This window comes from Acanthochromis polyacanthus, chromosome 20, assembly GCF_021347895.1.
Source record: "Acanthochromis polyacanthus isolate Apoly-LR-REF ecotype Palm Island chromosome 20, KAUST_Apoly_ChrSc, whole genome shotgun sequence".
Lineage (NCBI taxonomy): Eukaryota > Metazoa > Chordata > Actinopteri > Pomacentridae > Acanthochromis > Acanthochromis polyacanthus.
In genome coordinates this window covers 15,320,576-15,344,598 of record NC_067132.1, presented here as the reverse complement: position 1 = coordinate 15,344,598, position 24,023 = coordinate 15,320,576, and the positions used below count along the sequence as shown (strand labels likewise).

Here is a 24,023-nt window from a genome sequence, read left to right as displayed (position 1 = left end):
CAAACACACACTCACAGAGCTGTCACAGTGCCATAGGGCATACAAAACCTGTCAGCATTTAAACCTGCTAGCTTGTGCTCTGGCTTGCCAAGTGGAATTAGTCTCATGTAATATGCCAACCTCTTTATCAAAAACAACCGCTATTCTAACCATACTCATACATAAACACAATATTTTAAATACAATCAGAATCACTTTGCCCGGAACAACAAAAGAGTGTATATTTGTTGTTTTGTCAGCTGCATTTAAACCAATCTTTGTAAGGTGCAGACATTAGGAACGTGGGTATGCATATGGAAATGTAGTTGGTTGAAATGTAGGAGGTGTGTCCAAAGAACAAACCAAAAAAATAGGAAACAAATACCAATAAGACATGAACAAATTTACATCCTTGATCATTTGTATGGAAGCTTCTAAATAATTCTCCAGAGTGGAGTAAATCAAAAAATGAAACTGTGTAAAACAAGTTAATTGCAACTTAACTTGACTTATATGTGATATTGACATTTTCACATGAGAACAAATGAGACTGATTGCTCTCTTTGGAGCAATCATGACAATATGACAGTGCTGATGAGTGAAGCTGTTTATGTTCTGTATGGCCAGTGTGTGTGTTTGTGAAATGGTATAACAGTGTCTGTGTACATTTAATAACAAGGTCCAGATTATTATTGTTTTTTTCACATGTGCTCGTGTGTGTGTGCATGTGAGTGTGTGTGTGTTCAACATGATAATTTGTCACTTTATGTTGTGAGGGGGGTAAACAGATAAGCAATCCACAGCACAATCCTTCATCCTGCTCTGATTATAAATCAGCTGGGGCTCTCAGAAGCAATCAGCAAGAGCAATCTGCAGCCAGCACAGACACCTTATCAATCAGAGGGGACCATCACACTGTCACACACACACACACACACACACACATAAACTAAGAAATACACACACAAATTTGTACGGTCCTGCACCCACATACACAGAAGCCTTAGACACAGAGGCAGGTATTGTAATTCTACATCCTCACCCTGCAGCCTCTTTCCTCCTTTTAAAACTTCCTTCTATTTTCTCATTTTTTTCCCCTTTTTTTTTTGTTGTCTTGTGAAACAGGATCACAACAAGTGAGTCGCAACATGAGTTTCATCCAGCTAGCTGCCTGGCGGCCACAGCACGGTGCAGAAGCGAGACACATCACTCCTAATTACAGTCTGATATTAATAACAGAGAAAAATATTAATCTTGGAGGTAAACACTAAGCCGCTTAAAGGAAAATTGCAAATAAATCAGATTATCTTATAGGAATATCCTCCAAATAGGCCAGGGGGGTAATGAGAAACCTGGGTCCAACCTCTTTCTCCCTCCCTCTCTCTCTCTTTCTCTCTGTCATTTCCCACTCCCCATTCTCCGGCAGGATTGAAAAAGGTGTGACTGTGTGTACGTGTCTGGGTGTGTGCGTCTGTGTATTTCTAAAACTGCAGTGCGACCCCCTCCTTCCCTCCCACCACCCCCACTGCCAGCATCACCTTCTTCCGTCTCTCCCTCTCTCTCCTTCACTGCTGTATTCATTTTTCACCTCCAATTTTATTTTTTCATCAGTCGGGGGGGCGCCGCCGAGCAGATTCAATTAGGTTCTGTGATTGGGCCGCTGGCATTCAGCGGGGTCATGGAAAGGTTAAAGAATTCAGTGGCACAAACATGATTATGGCTCTGTAGCATTTGATCAGAAGTAAGGTTTGTCACGGCAAAGTGGAGCTCCTCTGTTTCTTGCACTGGGACCACCAGTTTGGCCTGAGTGTGATGTGAGAGCTGTTTCAAGTGTTGGTTTAGTTGATTCTTTCACTGAAAGATAATTACATACTGGAAAGACTCAGTATGCAGCAGGAGTGAAGAGATATACTACAGAGATACACAGTGGCAAGAAAAAGTAACTGAACCCTGTATTTGAACCCTGGATCTGTGTTTATGTACAAATTTGTCTTAAGATTAGGTCAACTCTACACTGAAGCTACAATAATGAACAAACACAAAAAAGAGACCTCAGAGGTCTTTCAATCAAGAATATTTATTTGCATAAAACTCATAAAGGGTTTTACAGTAACCTAAATAAAGTTGTTTATGTGATGTAAGGCAATTGCCATGGACAAACCCTCTGTAATGTCACCTGTAGGTTTCCTGATAAGGGGTTTTAAACCTCAATGCTGTGGCTCTTGCTGTCGCCAACTTGGCAGTGTTTGACTGATGAAATGAGCAAAAACGTGGAGCATGTATGGAGGTGAGGCAAACTATGCAAACATCTCCAGGCCACCCACCTGTGACTGAAAGTGGCCGCTCCTTTAATAATGCATAACTTTAAGCACTAATATAATTTAAATGGGTGAGTTATATGCAATTGCGCCCCCTCCCCCTGCCCTACTTGTGTCATAAATAGGAGAATGAGATACAGAGACTGATGTGTTTTTTGTACCAGGCTTTTAAACTTGTATTTCTGATGTAAAATTAGGTATTTTAACAAAGGGTTCTACCAGGTTTTGCTCACTTTTGGAGCCAGCGTCAAGTGGGCCTCAAGAAACTGCAGTTTTTGGCACTTTTATCTTGTCTTTAATTCACAATCCCAGAGGTTGCCACTTGTATACATGATATCTGATGTTGACTATTGCGGTGTTTCTGCAGCTTATGGCAACTTAAATTTAAGGCATTTTAAAGACCAAGTGAACTTCCATGCTTCATGAAAGGTGACTCCAGCATATCTGTACTGAATGTGATTTTCGCACCAAGACCACTCTAGCTGATGTATGTGCATGTGAGATTGTTTTTTCCCCTATCAAGCAGGGTTGGAAACACTTTCTGTACAAAAGACATTTTGTATACATGACCTGCTACTGATATCAGCCATGTTGCGAAAAATTGGTTAAATGGTCATTTTTTGTTGCAATAGGCACTGAATCTGCACGAGGGATTTACTAAATTATTTTTAAGAGTTACATTGTTTCTAAAGTATTTTGAGATGTTAAATTGAAATGTCAGGAAAAAAATGGTGAAAATCCTACTTCCTATGTCTCAGCATTTTTAATTCTGAAACTGTGACTCAAGACCTTTTAATACCAATGACGGCCTTATTTTTTTTTATGATTAATGAAATCTATGGCTTTTAAGGATCCGTGTGCGGAAGATGAATTGTTACTTTTGTGCTTCAAAGGTGGACATAAGATTTTTTTGACTTTGACATTCATCAGTCCACACTGAGATAGACTGTCTATAAACGGAGGTGATTTAGTGCTACTCTTTCTAGAAGTGGGTGTCCAGCTTAGATGACTCCGTAAGTATAAAGCAGATTGCTCAATGAGGTAAAAAGGGCCCCAGATTACTAGGTTGTAAGGCTTAAATGAATCACTCAAGTGGGTTAACATTTGTGTTCATGAGTCTACCACATGCAAATCAATTGTGCATGGCTGCATGAAGCATGACGTCCATGACAGGACACCACAGAAGTGCACAACTGAAGTTTCACAAAGCGCTTTGAGACTTTATAGCGGCATTGGGAAAATGTTTTGCGGACTTTTGAAATAAAGATTGAATTGTCTGGGAAGGGCACACAGCTGTATGTGTGATGCTAAAAGGGCAGAGCATACCAACATGAAAACATCATCACAAAGATGAAGTACAGTGGAAGGACTATCACGATTCGAAGCAGTTTTACTGCCGCAAGGCCTGGACATAATATCATCATGGAAGAGAAAAAAGTTTAGCAACATTTCTTATAAAATAATGTCAGGATGGCTGCCTACCAACTAAAGCTCTGTCAAAGTTGGGTGACGCAGAGGGACAGTGACTTAAACAGTAAAGTAAATCTGCTACAACATGACCTTAAACACAGAAAATCCATCTTTTGTAGCGGCTCAGTAGAGTCCAGACCTTGACCCAATAGCAATGCTGTGAAATAACCTCAAGAGAGCCATTCACACTGGACGAAAATGGCCGAGCCGAAACAGTTCTGTATGTAGGAATCATCCAAAATTCTTCCTGAATGTTGTGTCAGATCAGAAACCCCCTGTTTTGAGTTGTTGCAGTCAAACTAAATTTAACTAGTTCCAAGGATTTACCTATTTTTTGCCACCAACACTGGAAATGTTTAATGGTTTGTTCAATAAAGACAAAAAAGATTGCAACTCTTTGTGTATTATTAGGTTAAGAACATTGTGTTTGTGTCCTTGTAACTTACCAGACATATAACTCATACTTTATGGCCAATTAATGCAGAAAAACAGGTCATTCCAAAGGGTTCATATAATTTTTGTATATATAACTGTACGCAAGTGCATGTGTATGCAAAGGTGTGGCTGCATGCCACACCAACAAGCAGAAAAACAGACATATATATGCACAGAAACATCCATTCTCTCTCTCTCTCTTCTGTCTCGCTCTCTCTCTCTCTCTCTCACACACACACACACACATTCAGAGAGTAGCAGAGTAATAAAGCCCACCCTTGCAGTGAAATTAAAGCTAGTCAATGACACTGCGTGCTGAGCACACACTAAATCATTTTTATACCCAGATGAAACAGCCAACATAATACCAGCTCGGCACATGTATCCAATATCACCTGGAGACTATGAAAACAAACAAAAAAAGAGAAAAAAAACAACTAATCAAATATCATATTGGATGTGTCAGATTCATGTCAGTACAAGAGATTAATACTAAATATAGGAAATACGGTACAATAAGGGTATGAGATCTTTTTATATTCAAAATGACCAGGCACAGAGCACATTATGAGATATTGGATTGATAAACAGGCTGTGATGCTGTTGTTCAGTGAGTATAATAGAACAATGACGCTGCTCCTGGGTTAGCAGAGATTGCAATATGATTTTAATGTGTTTTATAGACACAAGCCCTTCACTGAGAGGAAATTATGTCAATAAATAAACAGCCTCACATTTTAAAACAAAGGGAATCTTAGCCAATGAAAAAAAAAACACTGCACATTTATAATGCTGTTTGGTTACTATCAAATTCTATATCTTACACAGCACGGCTACACACAGACACAATAACGATGGCAGATTGGGAGATCAGAATCCTAAGGTTCTTTCTGACTTCTAGTTTAAGCAAAACTGATTTTTGGACATATTTATTCTTGAAAATTCATTAGTGTCATATGTGTTTTCTTTTCCAGACTGAATTAAATGTTTCAAATAAAATGAAACTGTATTAAAAAATGTTTAAAGTCTATAGGCTTTTAGTCCGCTGATATGTAAAATCTTTTACATTCAATACCTCACAGCCACACCACACCAAAGTTACACTGTTTATCTCATATCCCTGTATATTTGCACATAAACATTTCGCTCCACTCACACTCCAATTTGCCCAGGAGAAGATTCTTTTTGATGGTGCGTGTCAATCACCTCATTTTGGGAGTGCCCGTCAATCATCTCTTTCCTTGAAATCAGTAGAAGCCACAGCCATCAGGGAGCTTTTCCCATCCGCTGATATCTGCCACTCCAGGTGTGAAACACTAGCCAGACGAAACCAGTCAATAGAGCTGTTTGGTACTCCAGTCCCTTGCTGCAGCCTAATTGCTAGTGCAACCCTCAAATATGTCCTACAATTCTCAATTCTTGTGAAACCCCAACCCCCACTAAGAAATCCCCATTCCATACTCAAAATGGGTATTTACATGCCCCTCACTGTGGAGAGCAAACAAGCTCATTTAAAAGTTCACATGCTAATGTGTGACATTTAATCCAAACTTTACACGGGGAAAAGGACACGCTACAATAGATTTTGATTCCTTTCTTGTCCGTGAATCTCATCATCTTTTGCCTTCCATATTTATGAGTTGAAAAGGCGGGACACCTTAGAGGAGAGTGAGGGGAAGGGACAGGGAGTTTACTATTTGAAAATTGTGCTGGTTGGTGATATGCACCCCAGAGTCTTATTCTTTGTTGATAGTGTTGATATGCACAGTTTATTGATTGTTCTTCCTATATGAAGACACACTGCAGGAATCTACTGAATAAGACACAAGTATCCCACTTCACATGTATGTGTATGTATTTAATGACTATGGTACTATTAATTTACTATCAAACTTAAATGTCTGCAGGCTCCAAATTTCTAGCTGAAGACTTCTCAGTGTCGCTAACTGAAATGATAACTGTCTGCAATATCAGCTGTAGCTAATTAATGTAGTTAATTCTAAGAGTTGGCCAAACCACAAAATGAAACTCTTCATAGTTGTCTGGTAAATGTAATCTGAAAGGCAGTGTCTGCACACTCTGCCAAAGACAATTTTCTAGTGATACGACACTCTGTGTCGTTTTCATATTTCAAAAGAGTGGAAAGAATGGAAAGTGGAAAAGCCAAAAAGTCAGCCAAAGGGGCCGTGGTTGGGAGGAGTAGCTGGTTCTGTATGTGAGTGTATGCGCTACATTTTTGGTTTCACCGGCTGACTGGCTAACACTTAGCTGCATGCACTGCATATTATGTTCCCATGCTGATTAATGTTGAATCTAAGTTTTATTTGAAAATGTGTCATGTCAGTTCTAATTTTGTTTTATAAAATGTCGTGTCCTGAGTTACTTCCTTTGTGTGAGCGTGCATGTGTGTCTGTAAAGGGGTGAACACAGCTAAGTGAAAGTAAAGAAAACACATGAATTTTTTGTATTTTTTCCTCTGTACCTCACAGAGAAGTGTCTCCTCCTTCTGGTGGAGCTCTGACAGCTCTCTGCTCTGTCTTTCCACCTGCTTCCTGCTGACCTCCAACTACAAAGTAAGACAGATCACTTGTGAAGTTAAATTGAAAATAATCAAACAACAAATGTTAAAATTCTCTGTAGTGCTTATGTTAAAGTTAAATATGTGTAAACTGGTTCCATTTCTAAAAGAACAACAGACAAACTTCTGACAGTAGCACGATGTGAAACAAGAACAAACAGGAACTAAGAAAGCCGTGATAGGTCAAATATATGGAAAAACATAAACCAAATGGACCTACATTGTTAATTTTTGTGTGCCAAAGAAAAAGACTCGTGATACATGAATAGACAGGTTCTTTCTGCCCCCCCCCCCGCCCCAAGCCCAATCCCAAGCCCCCGCCACCCCCAAAAAACACACACACACACACACAGACACACGTACATGCGCACACACTCAGATCGACCAGGACAGGCCAGGGATGAGCACACCCCATCTGATCTGTGGCCCGTTCATTCATTAGACCCATGCTCTCCCCTATTGATTTCAGCTTAAGTAATGAGAAAGCTTATCCAAAAATCTTTAGCATTTGGGCTCCAACTTAAGGGAATCAATGGGGCCATTTCCCATTTTGAACAGCACATAGGCAGGGGTTTTATGTATGGTGAACGGGACAAATCCCGATGCTGATAAATCAATAGGCCTTTTTGTCGATGGACAGGGATGCTTGCACACACACATACATGCGTACATGGACACACTTGGCTGATAAATGGTATTTTTGAGGCAATTAAAGTGAGCTGTAAACATATGAAGGCCAATCAATTGGTCAGTGAGGTCTATTATCAAGGCTTTAACACTGATTTAGAAGGGACTTTAAGTGTGGCACAGTCACTTATGCAGATCAGCAGCAGCTAGAGACCTGCACTGATAAGTGCTGCACTGTGCTAAGCTACTCACCCAGCAAGACAGTATATGTCACTATTACGGCCCTAAAAATTGCTGTAGCACAGAGAAAGAAAGGAGACTTTTGTCATTATTGGTGCTGCCAAGTCACAAGCAAAGAATGTCATCGAAGTGACCTTAAAGACTTATTTTTGTTCAAAAAGTGAATGATTTTTTTGCTGCTTATCAAATCTTTGAAAACAAACAGCACTGTCAAGCAGCTAGTATTAACTCTCACTCAGCCAGAGGCAATGCTTCCCTCTTTTAAAAATTGCAGTTTGCATCTAGTTGAAATGAGGTGAGAGGAGAGGAGGGGCTGTGTGCTGGACAGTTCTATTTTAGCGGGAATAGAGAAGCTTGTTAGGAGGAAAACGAATATATCAGTGCTGTCCCCCCGCACTCAACACCCCGCAGCCCCCACCCCACTCCCCCGCTGCTTCCACTTTGCTAAAGGTGAGACACGTGCGTTAGCAAAAGCTAACCTACAGACAACATTTCCCTGAGGTAATTGGTTGTGCATTAATATTCATTTGATTTTGCATTCACTGACTCTGACTACCTTCTCTGCTTTGATGCACTGTGCCTCCCTTGTCCAGTGCACAATCTTAACCCGTAACTATGATTTTAAATGTAGATACTGAAAGAGTCATTCTTGCTTTCTGAAACATAAGAATGATTTAAAGTGCAACCTTCCCCTCCCTTACTTCTGCTTTTCTTACAATTCAGTGTGTAAAGCATGTCCTGCTCTTTCATTCTTGTTTCAGTGCGGTTGATCTGGTGCATGTGCATGTGTTTTGCTGAGGCATGACATTTCAATTGTGCATCCAATCAAATTGGCAAAGAAGCAGTAAGGAAGGTTGGGGAGTGATGAGGGGTGCGGGGGTGTACTGAGGGTTGCAGACCAACCGTTACCATGGTGAATCATTTCTGTCAAAACCGCCAAGGTCACAACTGCTGACCTGCAGCATTATGGGACTTCTGAATAGCATACTATTTATGGACATGAAGATTTCTTTTTATGCTTTCTTTGCTTCTTTGTTCTTTTCCTTTCTTTCTTGCTTTACTTATTTTTTCCTTCGATACACAATTTTTCCTTACTTTCTATTTTGCTTTTCTCTTTCTTTCTACCTTTCTCTGGTTATTTTTCCATTGTTTGTTTTTCTTTCCCTCTTTATATAACAGCATATTCTTGATTTTGACTTTCTTTCTTTGTCTTCATATATAAGATCGACTAACTATACCATTATAGAGACGTGTGGTGTTTCTGAATCCATTATGGCCTGTGCTGGCAGTGAGTCTGAACAGCCTGTTTTGAGTCATTATAATTCAGTTTGCTAACACACAGCCATTGTGCTAGTGTGGGGTTAAGGGAGATGGTATGATAAAATATTGAGGGCGAGCAAGGCAGCTGCAGATGCTAGCTGTCATGTGTGAGCGAATGAATGTTATGACAAGCATGTTTAAACATTCATGCGGGGAGGATAGTTTAGGAGGGCTTTTCATTAACACCAATATGTCTTCGTCTCCCTTGTGCAGACACTGCTGGTGGAAGCATGACAACAACAGGGAGGAGAGGAATTAACATCTCGAGAGGAAACTGTCACAGACACACACGTAGAGACAGGAAGAAACACTCAGTCCTGTGCAGGAGCACACACAAGTGTACACATTTTACAATGGCTGACTAACTAACACTCACCAAAACAACTTTCTGTTATTGACCAGGACAGCTGTTTGAAATTGTAACATCATGTTCTGAGTGGATCAAACAGCTTATAGCAGAAGTGAGCAACACGTCCAAATGAGAAGAAACAGGAGTGCGATGGAAGAATAAGGATGTGGGAGGTTTCTATGCCAAATGTACATCAGTCTGCATGTTGTTATATTGACAGGAGATCTGACCTGGTAGCAACAGTGCAATCTCTTGACAGTTTCTGGACACTAAAGAGAAGAAAAGCAATTTGTGACATTACTTGGGAGGAGAGCCATGCGTAATCTATTTACATGCTGTAACCTTGACAGAGCGAGGGAAATAGGACACTCACAGGTAATAATTAGGGGCTAAAAATAATGGTGCTGTGGTAAATGGGTCAAGGGACAAGTGGACAATGGACAAGAAAAAAAAGCATACTTTCTAGTCTTTTCCTGAAGTACACAATCTATAGATTGTGATGAAAAGAAAATGGCATGGAAATTACAGCAGCGTAGTCAAACAGCTCAACATCATTCTTTTGTTAGTGTGGCATGGTATTATGAAAGAGGTACACGCATTGTAGCTCACTAAAACTCTGTCTAATGGAGTGCAAAATCAATACTTATGCTGATGATCTCATGAAGTCAAATCAAGGCGAAGGAGAAAAAAGGAGCATCACGTATTCTCAACATAAGTGGCTTTGACTTACAAAATGTGTTTGCATAACATGAGCTTTAGTTAATGTCATAAATGGCTTTAAATGCTGCAAGGTGCATTAAAAATATGCAGAGTCATCTCTTTTAGTTACACCTTGATGTAAACATTTTGAATTAATCTAGTTTTCACTGGTCAAGCAATTCCATTTTGATATTCAAATTTGGCGTGCATGTGTGTATGCGTGCCAGTGCACGATCGCGCAACACTGATCTAATCAGTCTTAAATCAGTTAATAAGCCAAGGACACAGAGGAGATGACTCAGCTTATGTGAGCATGAGCTAATATTAGCATCTCACCCTCATTCAAGACCTGTACTGTGCTGAGTATCATCCGGTGTTTGGTCATCCCATTACAAAAGTGCAGGCTTTGGATTAAGTCCCGCAGTTAGGCTCACCACAATGAATTCCATTAGCAAAGGTGGCATAACCTAATGCTAAGGTTAGTTGCAGAATTTAATACTTATTTGTTTTTTTTAACATCTTAAGTCAATTTTTAATGTAGGCCTGAATCTGTTTTGAAAAATGAAACCAGCAGTAATCCAAAAAAAAAAAAGAAGAAAGAAAACAGAAAGATAGTCATGTAGACAAAAAGGTACACACTGGGACAGAGACCATGTACAAGTACTAGCTAACAATGTACTAGCTGACAGGTGGTTGTATGCCTTGAGATGAGAAAACATTCAGTTGCCACTCTTGAGGGACTTTTGTGTGAGCTTCAACACATGTAACTTCTATCCGCGTGTAAAATTATTCTGATGCTGTTGTTCTCTCTGTCAGAAAAACAGACTAAACCAGAAGGGCAGACGAGGACTACTCTGTCAAAAGTAATTCTCATCTGCAAACCACACGATCAACTGCATGCCTCAATGAAAACACAGACACATGCCACGGAAGCAAACAGATACACATACATGAACACTCAATACATCCAAATATACACTCAACTGCACACGCCGAAACTTAAACTGTCTATTAATTACAAGCCAGAGCATGGAGTTGACTCGGGGTAGGCGGTTTGCGACAGCACAAATCTGGGAGACTTCCTGTAAGACATAAATCTGTTGTGTTCTCACTCGCTCTCCGGCAGAAGCACAACAAAGACAGTCTTGTCTGGGTGTCTCCCTCCCTTCTTCCTCCTCACCATTCATTAGATGCAAAAGCAGCTGTGGTCAGGTTCAAAGACAATCTACATTCTCTCTCTTTCACTCACTCATTAATTCCCTCTGTCTTTTTGTTTCTGGTTTGCTCTCATTTTCAGTCATTTTCTCCATTTCTCTCTCCCTCATTCTCTCTCTGTCCCTCTCCAAGTCTCTCTCTCCCTCTCTTCTCTAAACATTGTCTCCTCCACATGGCCCGGATAATGAGTGGTGGAGCTAAACGAGAGGAAACACGGCTCACTATTAGGAGGGGAACGCTGACTGAAGGTTTTAAATAAACGAAGAGAACTTGAGGCCAAATTGTATTTCCAAGGACATAAACTAATGGAACAGGCAGACATTCTCTGAACAAATACACACTCTGTTTAAACTACCATAATAGTTGTAAAAATATACATGTCCATGTGGATCTAACTGAGACACAGACTGGCAGGACAGAAAGAAAGACATGTAAATGCAGATATTCTCACATATGGAAGCACAGGAACATGAAAAACTGTTTGCATGAATTCAATACTTCTTATTTCCTTTGGTGTGGAAAGCCTATTACCACGCATTCAAAAGCAGAACAATGGGGACACGAAAAAACATAAATGCTTGACTATGTCACCGAAAACTAATTAGGCAAACGTGTTTTCTTAAGTGTCTCTGATATTCTCTCAGGCATAGAAATCCACACCCACATATAAACACACAGAGGAGACCTCCCTGCCTCACTCTATGGGGTTAATTGGGTTATCTAGGCTGATTAGCATAACTAATTAGGATCCTTGTTAACGGATAAGTATTATTTATTCAATTAGCGCTGTGTGTGTGTATGTTTGAAGCTGTGCATGTGTATAGATCGCCTTCATCGCTGGCATACGTTCAAATGAAAATGAAGCAAAGCTAAGTAGGCATGAAGTGAGACCTGTGGGTGTCTGCGTGTGTGCGTTCACTCCATCGTTTATCTATTCTACACACACAGATGCTCACCATCAGGTGCCAGACACTCCCCCAACACACACAAACACACACACACACACACACACTAAGCCTGCTATGCCGTAGCTCTTAAAGCCCTCATCATCATCATTAGACTTCTGATTAGCATAATTAGCATTGTTAACCAGATGAGCTGAGTGGAGCCAGGCTGTGCCAGTCAGCGCGAGTGACAAATGTCAAGCTCCCAGCACCTATCCAGGCTGTAGAGGAGGCTACTTGTTCCCATCAGGTGGGTTTATGGCACATTTGCATGTTCTCACTGATTGCTGACTGATAATATAGCAGCTGATGTTTGCAGTGCATAATGATGCAATATATGCAGAAATGTCCAAAGGGATGATTTCCTTTGTGAAGGCAAACGGCTTGTAAAGTGACACAGCTCTTGAAGTTATATCAGTTAATAGAACAAAACTGAGCTCATTCCACCAATTTATTCATTCATGTTTGCAAATGCAGATGCTGCCTTTTGTTTGTGATGCTTAACATGCGCTTAAAGCCGACAGTAAACACGAAAAAGCAAATCAACAACACTCCTCTAGTCTTCAACTCAAAAGTGAAAACTCACAAACACACTCCAACACTCACAAATAACCAGAGAGGGAAAATGAAAGAGAGAGAAAGAGAGAAGGAGTGCTACATTTACTGAAATTAAACATTTTCTCATCAGCCTGAGGGTGCAGCAGGCCCACTAATGTATTATTCATCCCCACTTCACAAAGGAACATTAATCAATTATGAAGATATGAGGATCTTAAAGTATAGAGGAGAGACGAAGACCGGCTCGTTCGTATTAATATGCGGCCGCAATCGTGCGCCCCCACCCCCCCACCCCCTTGGTCCTCAAATCAATATTTTGCAGATTAATTTGGAGCGGTTGTGGCGAGATGGCAGGATGGAAGGAAGGGGGGGATGTGGTGGTGGAGGAGAGTAGAGAGTGTCTGAGGTCTGAATTAAGGTGAAGTGTTTTGTTGGGTTTTTTTTAAGATTGTGTAAGTGTGTCTGTGTGTGTATGCGAGCAAGTAGATTTGCGTCAGTACTGCTGTATGTAAACACACTAAGTCTGTTCAGTTAATTAATGAAGATTCATCACTAAAATATAAGTTAAAGCTGACACACTAAGTCAGGATCTTAATATGGAAAAGTAACTATAGAAAGTCTATTCTAAGTGTATAAATTATACCGATAACTGAGTGATTCTTTTAGTGGTAGATGAAGGTGTTTTACTGTGTGTGATGCGAGTTGTTACACACCTTTGATTTCAAGTTATATTTTCTAATCTCAAGAACATTAAGGAGAGAACACCCCCCAAAAAAAATAACTGCTCATTTTTACAACTAAGTTTACACAGTTTAAGCCACTGATGAGGAGTTTGGTTAGGTATAATCAATCAAGTACAACAATATGCTCACCTCAGAATTCAAAATAGCTTCCTTCTCAGCCCACTTTTGCACAGCTTCAGTATAGGCCTTTCTATCCTCCTCAGTCCTCTTCTTCCACTCTTCCTCTCTCTTCATCCACTCTTCTCTCTTCTGACGCTCATGCCTTCTCCTCTCCTCTACTTTTTCACTCTCCTTTTCATCTTTCATTTTCTGTTCCTCCTCGCATTGCCTCCATTTCTCCTCTTTTCCCTTCAACTCCTCCTGCAGCTCCTTTGTTCTCACATTCAGTTTGGAAAGCTAAAGTCAGACAGGAAAAAGGAGAAATGTGCAGGCAGTCACATCCCTGCAATCTGTGGAACAAATGAGGTACCAGTCATGTAATCTAAAAAACTAATATGAAACATCAAGGAGGTCCATTGTGAGACAACATTCTGCAAGACAGCAAAGGAGGAAGGAGGTTAAGGAAAAGATGTTTGAAGTGACTGACAGAAAGTGAGTGAATTTACATGAACAGCTATTTTACACGTCCGAGATCTAGAGCACATGTGGAAGTGCATGTGTGCAAATCCTAATTCATACACGAGTCTCTACACACCTGAGCGTGAGTGTCAGCCCCCTCTTGTTTCAGTAGCTGAATGTTAGCTTGCAGTTTGGTGATGCAGATGTCTTTCTCAGCAATCTCCTTCATGTTGTCTTTATGGATACGCTGCAGACAAGACAGCTCACTCTGCAGGTGCACCAGCCTCTCAGTACTTTCCAGGACCTGTGTTGCAGTCTTAGCCATGAAGGAGGTAAAATGTGAAAGACTGTTTAGCAGGAGGGAGAGTTGAATTATCACTGACAGTCAATCAGTGACCGATGTTTTTATTATGTTCCAGAAATGCTCTTCATAAACATCTCTCAATAATCCTAATTTAACTTAGGTACATTGTTTTTTGTATGTCTTCAAAATCAAATTGTTACATCTTCCTTCCAAAAGAGCAGCTGATGTCTTACATTCTGAAGTGTTTTTAGTCGTCTACGTTGTTGTCAGATAGTAAAAATGGGAGACTCATTCAAACTGAGCACTGGAAAGGACAAACAACTATAACCGAATTTGCTAATGCTCCATCTCAGTGCTAATAAGCAATATGTTCTGTGTGTGTATGTGAGACTGTGTCAGCAGATCCTTTTGAGCATCTGCATGGCAGACGTACTAGTTAAACAGAAACACAAACAAAATTAAAAAAATATATATATCAACATTTGTACAAAATTTGATTAAGAGAGCAAGCTCCAGTTCTTCTACTTGTTTCTCTAAGGCTCTGTAATCACACAAGCCACTAATTAGCAGCAGTGCAAATGAGTCAACTCACAAGCTGCATAAACAAATAGTAACCAGCCAACACACAACCAACAAGCCTGGGCTTACCACAAGCAAAAGTGTGTGTGTGGGTGTGGGTGTGTGTGCATTTCTGCAAGTCTGTGTGTGTTTACGTGTGTCTTAACCATAAGCCACAGAAGACAGTAAAACAGCAGTGGGTATAATTTAGTGACACCCTGTAAGGAGGTGTGGGAAGGCCGTAAAAAACTCTCCCTTTTAATCCCGGCCGGCGATGCCATGTTTGTTACCCAGAGCTCTGAGATATGCTGGTAATTCATCACACACGCCACGGCTTCCTGTTAAACCTGGCTGCACATGGAGCGCTTGTAGCAAAGCTGCCAAACCAATATCGTAAAAAAAAAAAAAAAGACTTCTCCTTCTCTGTTTTTCTCAGACAGACTTCTAAACAATAATAAGCAAGCTGCAAAAAGTCTCCTTAACAAGTCACTTTATCGTGTAGTCCATCTTAGAACTGCAGCAAAAAAATTCTGCGAAATAATAAGACTTCTTTTTCTTGACGTTGTTTAAAATAAGGAATCTCAATATGCTGTATTCAAGTATATTTGGGAAACAGAGGAAAGATTTTTAAAAAAAAATATATATCTTGACCAATAGGCAGGTTGGTTCACAAAAAGTTTTACTGCTGGACATAATGTCTTACAGTTTTGTGGTGTGGTACTGATGGTTCATTGACGGTAATGTGCTCAAATAAGGACAAGGTGAGTCAATTACCTTTTGATTTTGCTGTAAATTCTCTCTGAGTTCCCCCCCAAGTTCAGAGATGACTATGTCCTTGGTTTGCAACTGGATTTCAAGGTCTTCTGACTCTGATGCAATCTGGACCAAGGAACCAGTGCTACAGAAGAAAAAGGGAGAAAGGAGGGAAAGGATGACAGATGACAAAAAAAAAAAACAGATTAAAAGATGAACAACAGAAATTCTTACATTAGTGAAATACATCTGGTCATGTTTAAGTGCATATGGACTGTAACATAATGCTGGAGCATACTACTACACAAGTGGCTGACAAACGGCATCCACAAGTATTGTTTCCAGTGCATGTATAATTAAATTACAGAGGCGAAAACCTGATATCCTTATATCATTTAAATACACTATACATAAAAATTTTAACAGAGCAATTGCTGTGTACATCATTGTTTTCATAGCCAGTCTTTAAACCGGTAAACTGTATTAATCACATAAATAATACACAAGTCAAACCTTAAACCAACCTTGATTGTTAATTAAAATGATTAATTACCTACTTTAATCCATTCTAATAAAATAGTAAAATAACAAATAAGCAATATGTGAACAGCATACAGTGTGTGCATAAAGGGTAAAATGTGATTCAAAAAAATCTAATTCAAAAGCAGGAAAGAGATGCTGAGCCTGTTGAAATTTGTGCTAGGTGACAGCAGCTAGAGCTGATATGTGTCTATCTGTGAGTGTGTGTGTGTCTGTTTCCCAGCGGTGAAAATACGTTAACTCTGCCCAGACACCTTTCTGAGTCACCAGTGACAGCTGTCACACACCCAAGATGGAAAGAGGGAAAAAAATACAGATCATACGTACTGTGTGGTACTATTCACAAACACACAGGCACGTACAAAGACACACACACACAATTTCATATTTACCAGCCTCATGAGATGAGCTATTCTGATGAAACTTTGCGCAGATTAAAAATGTTAAACTCACATTTGATCAAGCGTGTCTACACTTTCGCACCAAGCAGAGACGGAAAGGCAAGATTTGACAAAAGTGACATGTGAGTGGATAGAGAGCGCTGAGAGTTAAATCTTTCACTTCAGGAAAAAAAAAAAAAACAACTTTTCAGTCAAATGGAGTAAAAGCCACAGAGGAGAATGTGAAATACTGACTTTAGAGTATATTCTGTTTCTGTGTCTATAAGAGAATGTGAAAGTGTATGCACTGCTCTGCTATTAATTCACTTGATGTTTCTTTTCTTTTTAAAAAATCCATTCTAACTACAGCGTTCCTTAGTGTTGAATTATCACTGTTCAGAGCACAAATGTATGAAATCTATGTCTCCTCCTAAGCATGTACAGGAGCCTATGCATGTACATAAATGTGGAGAGAAAGGCATTCTTTTCCAAAAAGTAGGATAGAATACAGATTTCACTTTCATAAACTACAACTATAACCAAGGACGACATCTTCTACAGCTGCATTATGACACAATTTTTCTCATTATTTTAGGGCCTTTTAAATAGCGGGCAAGAGCTTGGTCTGAATATTAGCAATTTCAAAACTTATTTTCTTGTCAGTTTGGTGGAAAAATGCTTAAATAACCCCAAATTTAGGAGAGATGCTTTGGAAACGAATGTCCTGAAATGGGGACAAGTTGAAAATCGAAAGAGGGTTTTGAACGAAAAGCAACTGCAGCCAATTTCATCCTTATTTTCACCTGCACAGTGGGGCAGCGGGTTTAGAGTGCTATGTGTGTGTGTGTATTTGAGTGCATACATGCATACGTGTACTACAGAAAACACTCACTGGCTGAGATAAGGAACATCGTTTTGACTTTGCGAAGGACTCGTTCTAAAAACACACAAATGCACGCACAACAACCTAATATGCAGTCAACAAAGATTTAAAAAAATAAAATAAGCACCATTTGTATTACTTAATGGTACATAAGCTTCTATTTTCTGCACCATTAATGGATGAAACTGAATTAATTTACAAGAGCAAGATGCTGAATTTCAAACATTTCGAACTTCTTTTGGGAAAATAAATACGGAAACATGCGGGAAATTCTATCTGCAACAAGTCAGAATGCAAATTTATTCATGCCATTCGTGGGGTGTGTGGATGTGTGTGCATATTATTGTAGGTCATGATTATGCATGTAACAAATGCGGCTATATAACTTACTATAGTGTTATATATGATACTCGTGCAAAACAAATGACACAATGTCAAAACCAACAGATGAACAGGGAATTCCTATTTAAAGCCTTAAGTGTTGTTATGATTACCGTGTGGACAGACAGCAGGGTGAGAGAATTTGACTGAAGAGAGTATGTGTGTGTGTGTGTGTGTGTGTGTGTGTGTGTGTGTGTGTGTGTGTGTGTGTGTATCACCATGAGTGTGTGTGATATTAAAGCAGGCTCTCGATTTCTCAAGCTGTCACTCAGGCCTATTAAGCAAGGCTAACAAAATTAGTCATGAATATGCAGTAATAACATGCAAATTGCCACCACTTCCCCCCACCCTGTGTGCATGTGGGTGTGTGTGAGCGTGTATATGTGTTTGCCCTCAGGGCTATAGACATTGGCTCCGTAAACCCAATTCTTTCTACATCATTACAGCAACAAGGCATAATTCATAAGACTAATATAAACATGCATGTAGACTGGCATGCATGCAAAAGCGCACACCCACACACACACCCACACAGGGCACAGGTCCCTTATGCTACCTTCCTCACGTGTCAGGGCTCATACACTGCAGGTTGCTGTTAACCAGTTTTATGTTCAGATAAGACTTCTGGGGTTTCCAGCGCCGCGTTTTATGCTTAATCACACAAACGCACACATGTTGGTGCATGCACGCACACAAACATGCAGATAGTCTGTTGCCGCCACGTCCCCAGGGTGATGTTTGACACAGCCTGGGTGCTGCCACAGCAATTAACCTCCCTGTTAATGAGAAGAGCTCTGTCAAGCAGCCAGATGGCACCGCCTGGCACGCTGCCATGCACAGACACATATGCACATATGCCCACACCGGTTCACTCGCAGACGTAGACAGATTTTACAAGCACGCGCACACGCGACCGTGTCTTCCCCCCGCTGTACGTCTAACTGTTGCTGGTTGTCAGCATCTCCTCACTCCTTCCTAAGGCAACCCCCCTCCTCCTTCTTCACTTCTCTCCTGCATTGTCTTCTCTCCATCGTTCCCCTCTTCCCTCCCTGGCTCCATCTCTGGCAGCTGCTTATCCATGTCGCAGCACTGCAGATGTCACAACTCACCAGCTGGGAGAACAGCAGGGGAGGAGAAAAAAGGAGAAGATTTGAGAGGGGAGGAGGAGTTTCTTGTTGCTCCGTATTTGACAGAAAAGCAACCAAGTGGATGAAGATTTAGGCATGACTGACTTGTCAAGTGAGACATTAGATTAGTTTTGTTAAGATTTGCGACTTTTTTATGACAGATTGTGGGCTTGTAGGACACTATAAGTTGTATCATGATAAATTTGGTGTAAATATTGATAAAAAATATATTAGTTTATATTCATGAGAGTGTGTGAATGAGTGGATGCATGTGTATACAAGCTTTTTCTGTGTGCGTGTGTGTGCATGTGTGTGTGCTTGTTAATGAGTGTGGCACTTGGCCGGGGCACAGCCTGCTGTGTGTGCCTGTCTACATGTCCACACTGCAGCCCACCAGGCCTGCGTATTGATCAGTTAGCTTGGCCTAATAGGAGAAGAGGAGCCTGACCTGGGAAAGTCAATATGGAGAAAAAGAGACATATCCTCCTCCCGTCCTGAGAGAGAAGTGGGGGAGAGAGGTAGGCAGAAAAAAGAAACAGAGGCAAGAGAGAGAGACAGAGGTAGAAAGTAATGTAGCATCTACAGTACTACTGTCAGTGCAAAGAAGAAAACGGTAAGGGAAGTGTCTGGAGACTGTCAGAAAAACAGCTGGACAATAGAAAAAAAAAAAGCAAAGCCACGAGGAAAATAATAATGTATCAATGATGAACCTCCAGTCTCTTAAAGCCTAAATATCTTATCACTTCTGTTAACAGAGAAAAGTTTGGAGTTCTGAATTAGAGCAGTTACACTAAGGGATACTGCCTGAGTGTGAAATAAGTTAAGTTTCTACCTTTCCCAAATGAGAATCAGGATATTCTGTCAAAGCTTTCTTTTTTTTTCCACACCTAACTAACTTTCAGCATTTGACTGCTTTTGGCAAAGGAAAACAGCACTCAAGTTAACTCAAGTGTAAAAAATAAAAAATAAAAAACTCTGCAGGAGATTATACTAAGGGAAATAATTAAAAAAAAATGGGGGAGATGGAAAATAAAAAAAACTGACACCCACTCACACATCAATACATCGATAGATCAATGTGTGTGTGAGACACCATTTCAGCAGAAATATATAAATAAATTTGTAGATAAACAAAAAAACAGAGGAAACGGAAAAGTAGATAAAAGGCTTAGGTTTCACCATGTACACGCACACATACACACACATATACACACACACACACACACACACACACACCCTCACACACATCTGGCTGAGTGATGCTACCCTGGAGGGTGGCTTCAATCTGATGTGTTTAATGTTGACGCTGGTGGCAAGAAACACACACACTCACCCGCTGTTTCAACCTGCCTGTCATTTCATTTCATGAGACCTGATTTACTCATTTCATTTATTTCATTTTTTTTATTATTATATGTGCAGCCATTTAAAACGCTCAAGGTGTGATGCAAATCCCCACATCTCTGACAGCGAGAGCGCTGAGTGAGGATCCATCACGCCCTTCAGTGCCTTTTACAGGAATGGCAAAGAAACCCTGTTCAGCCACAAACTCAACTGTGCCACATTGTGCCAGACCACTGATTTCTGCTTGGCTGGGTGCTTTAATTGGCTGCACTGCAGGCTGTCAAACTACTGACTGTTACTTTTGACCATATTTGGATGTGTTTTTAGTTTTCATGTGACAGCTTTAAAAAAAAAAAAAATTGACTGCACTACTATTCCTATGTTTGGAAATTAACTGATTTATACAGTGTCAAGCATTTGTCAGGAATCTTTTACTTATTAGCACAAGATATCTATAAAACATGAAAATATAAAGAAATAATATTGAAGCATACAGTAGTGGCATGGGGTCTGTTGATTTAAATGTTTTATTTGTATCTGCCAAAATGCGGCACTCAAATCATTCACACATCAAACCTCATCCCAGACTTGTGAGTCCAGGTGTCTTGCTAGTGAAGGGAAACTGTGGAATGGGTAAATATGTATGAGCATGAAGATTTCAATTCAGAAGACACTTCTTTCATTAGTTTTGTCAAAATGTGTAAAACTTAAAATAAAAACCTGTCTTTCCAGAAAGGTCTAAAGCAGAAACAGAACAAGTCTTTAGGGGCCTCCAAGCACTGCATGGTGGGAAATATCATATAGGGATTTGCATATTGCCATGGGGACAGTGGTGTTGCAGTGACTCCCTAAGGAGCTCATCCTCCCTAAGGATAGACAGAGTCCCTAAGGCCAACTCCATTTCTTTTCTCCACAGTGAGGCACCTGGATATGTGAGTGAGTGTGTGTGGTTGATTCATAAAGTTATTAGTTATTTCAGTAAAGAGCAAACTTTTTCTGAGAGAAAAAATACCTCATTGATGCGGAGGGAAGGTGAGTAACTAATAATCATTAGAAATTAGCCACACTCTACATACCTGTGTGGGATGTGAACCATTGGTCCCATAAGCTCATCCAGCAACAAAGTCTTCAGATTAACTTCAGACACCTATAGGAGAGAGAACTGGGATCAGAAAAACTGTACAAATCTCCACAGGGAGACACCCTGGTTATCGAGCAAAAAATCAAAGCTATAGGTACCGCTGTGTACCGCTCCAAAATTGTTTTAATGAAGTGTAGTTATATAACAGTAAGTAAAATACCAAATGGTGTGACCTAAATTGCATGACATGACAAGCTGAAGCTTTTCCAAACTTACCCTTAACAATCTTAACAGAGATACGGTTTCACTACAACACAGCTCTATTTATTAATTAGTCACTGCCTAGTAAAGGAAAATACTTTAGTAGAAATTGATTTTCCAAGGTGCTGTAAAATGTTATGAAATTTGACAGCCCCTGGAGTCAAGGTGTGAAGTGTGTCACCCCTGACAAATTGCTACGAATTTGCATCTTGTTGACCACAGCAACATCATCATACTATCACTGGAAAAGGGCTGAAGACATTAATATACAAAGTGCAACTGCATAAATAAACTATTGGAGGGTCAAGAAAAAAAATCCCTGCTTTCTATTTTGCTCATTTTCAAAACAAGGACAACTGCATACAAATAAGCAAAATCTAATCAAAAAGCTGACAAAATCAAATATATACGAAAGAATCAAAGATGAAATTAAAGATATGATTACTCTAATGATTGAATAATTTGGCTTTCCTCTTTGGGGATTTAAATAGAATATATTTGATGAAATATTAGTGGAGAGAGTCACTTGCTCTGAAAGGAGGACAATGAAAAGAGAGACGGAGTTTGAGAAATCAAGGGAGACAAGAGATACTGATAAAGAATATAAAATCACAGGCAAAGACACGCACACGCACACACACACTCTTCTGCTTATACAGAACAATTCCTCGGTCTCAAAAAGCACTTGACATCACCCTGTCCACCTTTCACTCTGTGTGTCTCTCTTTTTCTGACTGAACAGTTGTTGAGGATGAGTGACAAATACGTTCCAACGTAGTTATCGTGAGGTCAGTTCAAAAAGCAGTGAAACAGATCAAAATGTGGCAGAAACATCATTGAACTGAGCTCGAGAGAAAAGTTAACAGTTGTCCAACATTTTCATTAAGTGGACTATTAAAAAGAGAAAAGCAAACAGACAATGGCATGAGGCATAGATAAGAGATGAAAAGAGAAACGGGAAGATAAAGAAAAAGACATACAGGAAGAGAAGGACAGGAGGCTTGGCGGAAAGAGAGAGACCCAGCAGTCCTGGTGAAATATCGGCCACTCTATCGCTTTGGTGACAGGGGTCACTCTGGGAAAAGGAAATCAATGCTGACAGCAATGACTCACAGGTCAACACATAGCCCTGTGTGAGTATACGTGTGTCTGTTTGTGTGTGTGCTTTGAGTAGGAGCGTGTGTGTGTTTTTCAATTATGCATATGTTAAGTGTGTGTTTGTATGTACAGTATGCAGAATATAGGGTAGGCAAATAGTAACCCAAATATACACATGAAAGTATATCCAAAAGAGAAACTGGTGCGCATGGAAAGATGAAATTCAGTCCATTAAATGTGATGTTAATATTTGATGCATATTGCTGGCAGACTGGTTGTGTTTATGTCTGACAAGTGAACAAGCTGCTTTTTAGGACACTGGTTTTAAATAGAGCGTACCACAAATGATAGAGAAACAGCTCTCCCACCTCATTCTTGATTTCACTGTACAATGAACTTCATGAAAACTAATTTAGTTTCCATTCAGGTACATCATGTCTGAAACAATGACGACAAGAAGGTGTTTTATAAAACTGACTGACTGTAATTCAACTTAACCTTCTGATTTCAGCGTGAAGATCTTTTCTAAATGATGGCGTGTATTGTATAATGTATCGCATACAAGTGCACCATTACTGCTCTATATGAGAATAATATAAAAAGCCAAAGTGTGAATAGGCACAGGCTGGCTATGAGTATGAATCTGTCAACAATTCACATACAACACACAATTACACATTCACACACACACATTTCCCCCCCTATCATAAAACATTCAGATTCCAATGCTGCTGCAATGTGCCAATGAGAGGACCTGGAAAACGTAGAGGTCAGTGGCTAATATAGGTAGGCTGTGTGTGTTAGGGGATGTGATTGTGCGTGTGTGTACGCATGCCTTATATACCCTTGGGTTAGCAGGAGTTACGACCTGCTTACATTATTAAGGTGAGTAGTAGGCTGTGTTATGTATGCCTAAACAGCCAGTCAATTCATTACAGATGCAATCCCCTAAGTACATGAATAAGCACACAGCTTTCTCTTTCGCTGCCTCTGTGAACTGTAAAGGAGACAAAATATTGGTGTGATGCAGAGAGCTTTAGATAAATCAGAAACAGGAGCAAATTAATAATAAGGAATAAAACAACATTAGCTGATTAAGTATGTATGGTAGAGTGGCGGCTGTAATTTACAGGCAGCTGGGCTGGGTGTCCAGAATAAGGTCTCATTACGGACCACGATGTGTGTGAGTGTGCGTATGTGTGTGTGTGTCCATCCCGTTAGTAATCCGTCACCAGTGGTCTCAGCTTTATGAAAAGGCCTGCAATCTATGATAATGAGCC

General features: G+C 40.1%; 1 protein-coding gene across 1 annotated transcript in view; it reads right to left on the bottom strand.

The window, feature by feature from the left end:
• LOC110950874 (trichohyalin-like) overlaps positions 1-24,023 on the bottom strand; it is a 96,348-nt gene that overhangs the window by 55,430 nt on the left and 16,895 nt on the right. Inside the window, exons 3-6 of the mRNA XM_051940456.1 lie at positions 21,380-21,450; positions 15,670-15,793; positions 14,170-14,349; positions 13,605-13,871 (exon numbers count right to left, since the gene is read on the bottom strand). Coding sequence (XP_051796416.1) covers positions 13,605-13,871; positions 14,170-14,349; positions 15,670-15,793; positions 21,380-21,450 — 642 coding nt within the window. The remainder of the gene's footprint in view (positions 1-13,604; positions 13,872-14,169; positions 14,350-15,669; positions 15,794-21,379; positions 21,451-24,023) is intronic.